The following is a 3,263-nucleotide window of genomic DNA, read 5'->3' on the forward strand; positions in this document are numbered from 1 at the left end:
TTTTTTTTTTTTTTTTTTACTATTAATAATTCCATTCTCTGCTACCCCACATTCCTCTCTGCAAGTCAGAACTTCAGAAGCTACTGAAACTACATACCCTTTCCCAAATCAGTGGGATTTGTTATATCAGAGCCAATCAGGTTAGTTTTACCTTAGCTACAACTAAGTCTTACGCAAATGTTCAAGCATTTTGCCTCCACCCACCTGTGTTCACTGAATACAGAGTTATCCAGAACTATTTTCTCCAGCAGTTCAATGAGCTCATTGGGAAGATCTGCAGTCATGAAAGCCTTTACGGTAACAGACACTTCTTCAGGGTCCTGAGTCTCTGACAGTGCAGTCTGCACAACCTATTGACAGATCAGTTAGGCCAGTCATTAAGCCACAGATTGGACTTCAGCCACAACTTGAGCTCTCATTAAAGGAGAATGAGGTTTGGGACCATACCTGGTCAATAAGTGGCCTTCTGTAAGGGTTGCTTTCCAACAGCACACTGGCCCACAACTCAGGGTCCTTGCGGCGAACTAAGTAACGTGAAAGGCTCTTGAAGAGGGAGTTTTCATTGCATACCTATAAAAAGGAAAAGAGGGATTAGCTTCAAGGTTCCTCAGACACTTCCACTGGCCCTGAAGACCGGAGTCTTTAGCCAAGCTGTTGCTTAAGCAGTGGTGCAAGGCAAGTCGGACAACATGCATTTTGGAGGTACTGCCAGAAGTTTAGCACTTTCTGTAGAATATTTGGGCCAGTTTCATTGAACAGGTTTGGTTATGGTACCAACTGCACCATAGTCCTAGGGCATTAGATACCATGTACACCAACAAACTGTCCACTTACAGCAAGACTCTCCCCCGCTTCCTTACACAGGCCTCTTTGCACTGGGGAGAATTTTGTAAGACTAAGTTGCCAACACTTACATTAATTAGCTCCAAGTCACACTGCCCACGCTCGTAAGCCACACAGGCCAGGTGAGGGTCTCTCTTCTCACAGTACTTCCCCACAACACGACTATCATAATAAGGATTCTCACGGAGAAATCTTTCTGGGTTGTTGTTGCTGTCTATGTATATTTTGGCTAGTGCATTGTGAGTAGCAGGCTCCTCACAACCCTCATGAATCCTTGCTTCCAACCACGGTAGAAGCAGTTTCAGCCTAAAAAGAAAAAAAGGACGTTTGAATAAGGCTGTAGGATCTACAAGCCTAAGATCTGCATCTTCCTTGTGAACTTGCAAAATTCTCCTTTTTACAGAGCAACAGAGTAAAGACAGGACAAGACATTCAACAAAAAACCCCAAACTAAAAGAGTAAAATCAGGCCTTCAAGCTTCCAGAGAGTTAGTCAACATGCTCAATGGAGGGAGGAATTTTCTGTGTCAGCTACCCCATACGGGACATTAGTGGAACGATGAGAGGAAGCTAAAGAATACCTGTTTCTTTTTTCTACTTCTGCAACAAGCTCATCAGTTGAGAACTGGCCTCTCACAACAAGAATCAGATTCTTTATAACATCTTCAGAGCAATCCACATCAAGCAGTCCCCCAATGACAACAGGAAGACGGCTTGGATTTACCTAAGACAAGAAAACTAGGTCAGGAAAAAGCAGGTTTGCTGGGAGCAAGCGCAGGAGGGGGGGCTACCCTTCCTGCCAAGCATGAAACAAAGATACAGGAGCACTGAACATCTTGATGGAAATTCAGCATTGAAGTTTTCCAGTAGTCTCAGCCCAGTGTTTGAAACCTACAGTATCTGCCCATCAGCTGATAAATTAGACAATACTAACAAGCCTTCAGAGCAAGAGGGCTAGTTGTCAATTGTGTTTCAGTTCTTGTGGGAAGGACTTGTTAGGCCATATTCCTTTGGGGGGGGGGGCAGGGTGTGTTGGGGTGCTGGCTCCTTCTGAAAGTTGGGTCATACAAGCTTGCGATTCTTTATTTGAAGTCCTCATGCCCAAGAATATGATCAAGTAGATTTGATGCACTCTAGGAAGGATGGTTCAAGGTAATCCCTAAAGTCTACCAGAATCAGCAAAGCAATTCCCTTATCCCCCTCCCCCCAACAGATGGAAGAAGCTGTTTAAAGTTAATTGCTGGCATACCATATGCCCCTTCCCCCCCCAATCAGCCCTCCAAAAAGGTGGGGTGCATGTCTTGAATAGGGAAGCTGATTTTCCTGCACCATGCTCTAGCAGCTGCATAAACAGCTCCTGCTCATCTTGCCCAGCAACCAGAATGGGGCAGAGTGCAGCGTTCATCCTCATAGCCACCAAGGAATTTGCATCAGTGATTCGCAGAACCCTGGAGTTCATGCTGCAGGTCACATGCCCTGAGCCAGCTCAACTGCTGCTCTGGGCACAGTCTGATCTTGATGAAGCTCAAGCATGGAAGTGCTTTATTTACAGGAAGTTAAACAGGCTTGTTACTGCCCTTCTGAGGGCTTGGGGCCATGGCTTGTTGCCCTCCTGCCATACCAGGAAGTTTCTGGTGCTTCACCCAGACCATCTCCTTAAAAAAAAAATGCCACACTTCTGGACACCATTTGCAGATGTTATCAGCTTTCCCAAGGTTCTAGGGAAAAAAAGTGACATTCTACCCTGTAAGAGGCATGTGCATACTTCCATGCCCCCAAATAAGGCATGTGAAATATGGTAATTTGCACAAGTAGGTAGAGATCAAACCCAGCAGTAAGCTAGGAGGTGGATCTGTTTGGGAGCTGGTTTTGGTGACAAGCTTGAGACATTGCCATTTCATATCTGCATCCATGAAGGTCCTCGTGACATCTAGATGCTACATTAAAGAGCTATTTTGGTAGATTAAGGCATCTTGAATAAATTTCAAGTATTCAAGGTCTTATTCTTACCTTCTGTACATAGATCTCTATATATTTTTGAAGACTGTTTCTGTACAGGTACAGTACCAGATCGTGGACAAAATCAAAGCGATCACACACAATGATAAGTGGTAACTGGTCAGTCAGTTTTGCTTCCTAAAAAAAAAAAAAAATAGGAAGGGGGATGTTATGAATTCCTTTATTTAAAAGTCTGCAGGTTGCAAAGTTAACAGGGCACATCTAAAATGACAAAAAGTTTGTGATCCAATACTAAACAAGTTATTGGAGTTTAGCTTGGGGAAGACCTAAACCAACAATCACATTGATTGCCAAAGATACCAATGGCATATTAGAAACTGCTTCTAGTTCCTTAGAAACTAAGGATGTGCGCCATATTGTAATAGTTTCACCAGCCCAATGCCAAGAATGCCAAAAAGCTGT

At 43.9% G+C, this 3,263-nt stretch overlaps 1 protein-coding gene across 1 annotated transcript in view; it reads right to left on the reverse strand.

Annotated features, from left to right (window-relative positions):
* CLTC (clathrin heavy chain) overlaps window positions 1–3,263 on the reverse strand; it is a 30,276-nt gene that overhangs the window by 9,994 nt on the left and 17,019 nt on the right. Inside the window, exons 14-18 of the mRNA XM_019511135.1 lie at window positions 2,853–2,978; window positions 1,424–1,566; window positions 915–1,149; window positions 448–570; window positions 205–350 (exon numbers count right to left, since the gene is read on the reverse strand). Coding sequence (XP_019366680.1) covers window positions 205–350; window positions 448–570; window positions 915–1,149; window positions 1,424–1,566; window positions 2,853–2,978 — 773 coding nt within the window. The remainder of the gene's footprint in view (window positions 1–204; window positions 351–447; window positions 571–914; window positions 1,150–1,423; window positions 1,567–2,852; window positions 2,979–3,263) is intronic.

Source organism: Gavialis gangeticus, unplaced genomic scaffold (genome assembly GCF_001723915.1).
Source record: "Gavialis gangeticus isolate Ggan-Ray unplaced genomic scaffold, GavGan_comp1, whole genome shotgun sequence".
In the NCBI taxonomy this organism is placed as follows: Eukaryota; Metazoa; Chordata; order Crocodylia; family Gavialidae; genus Gavialis; species Gavialis gangeticus.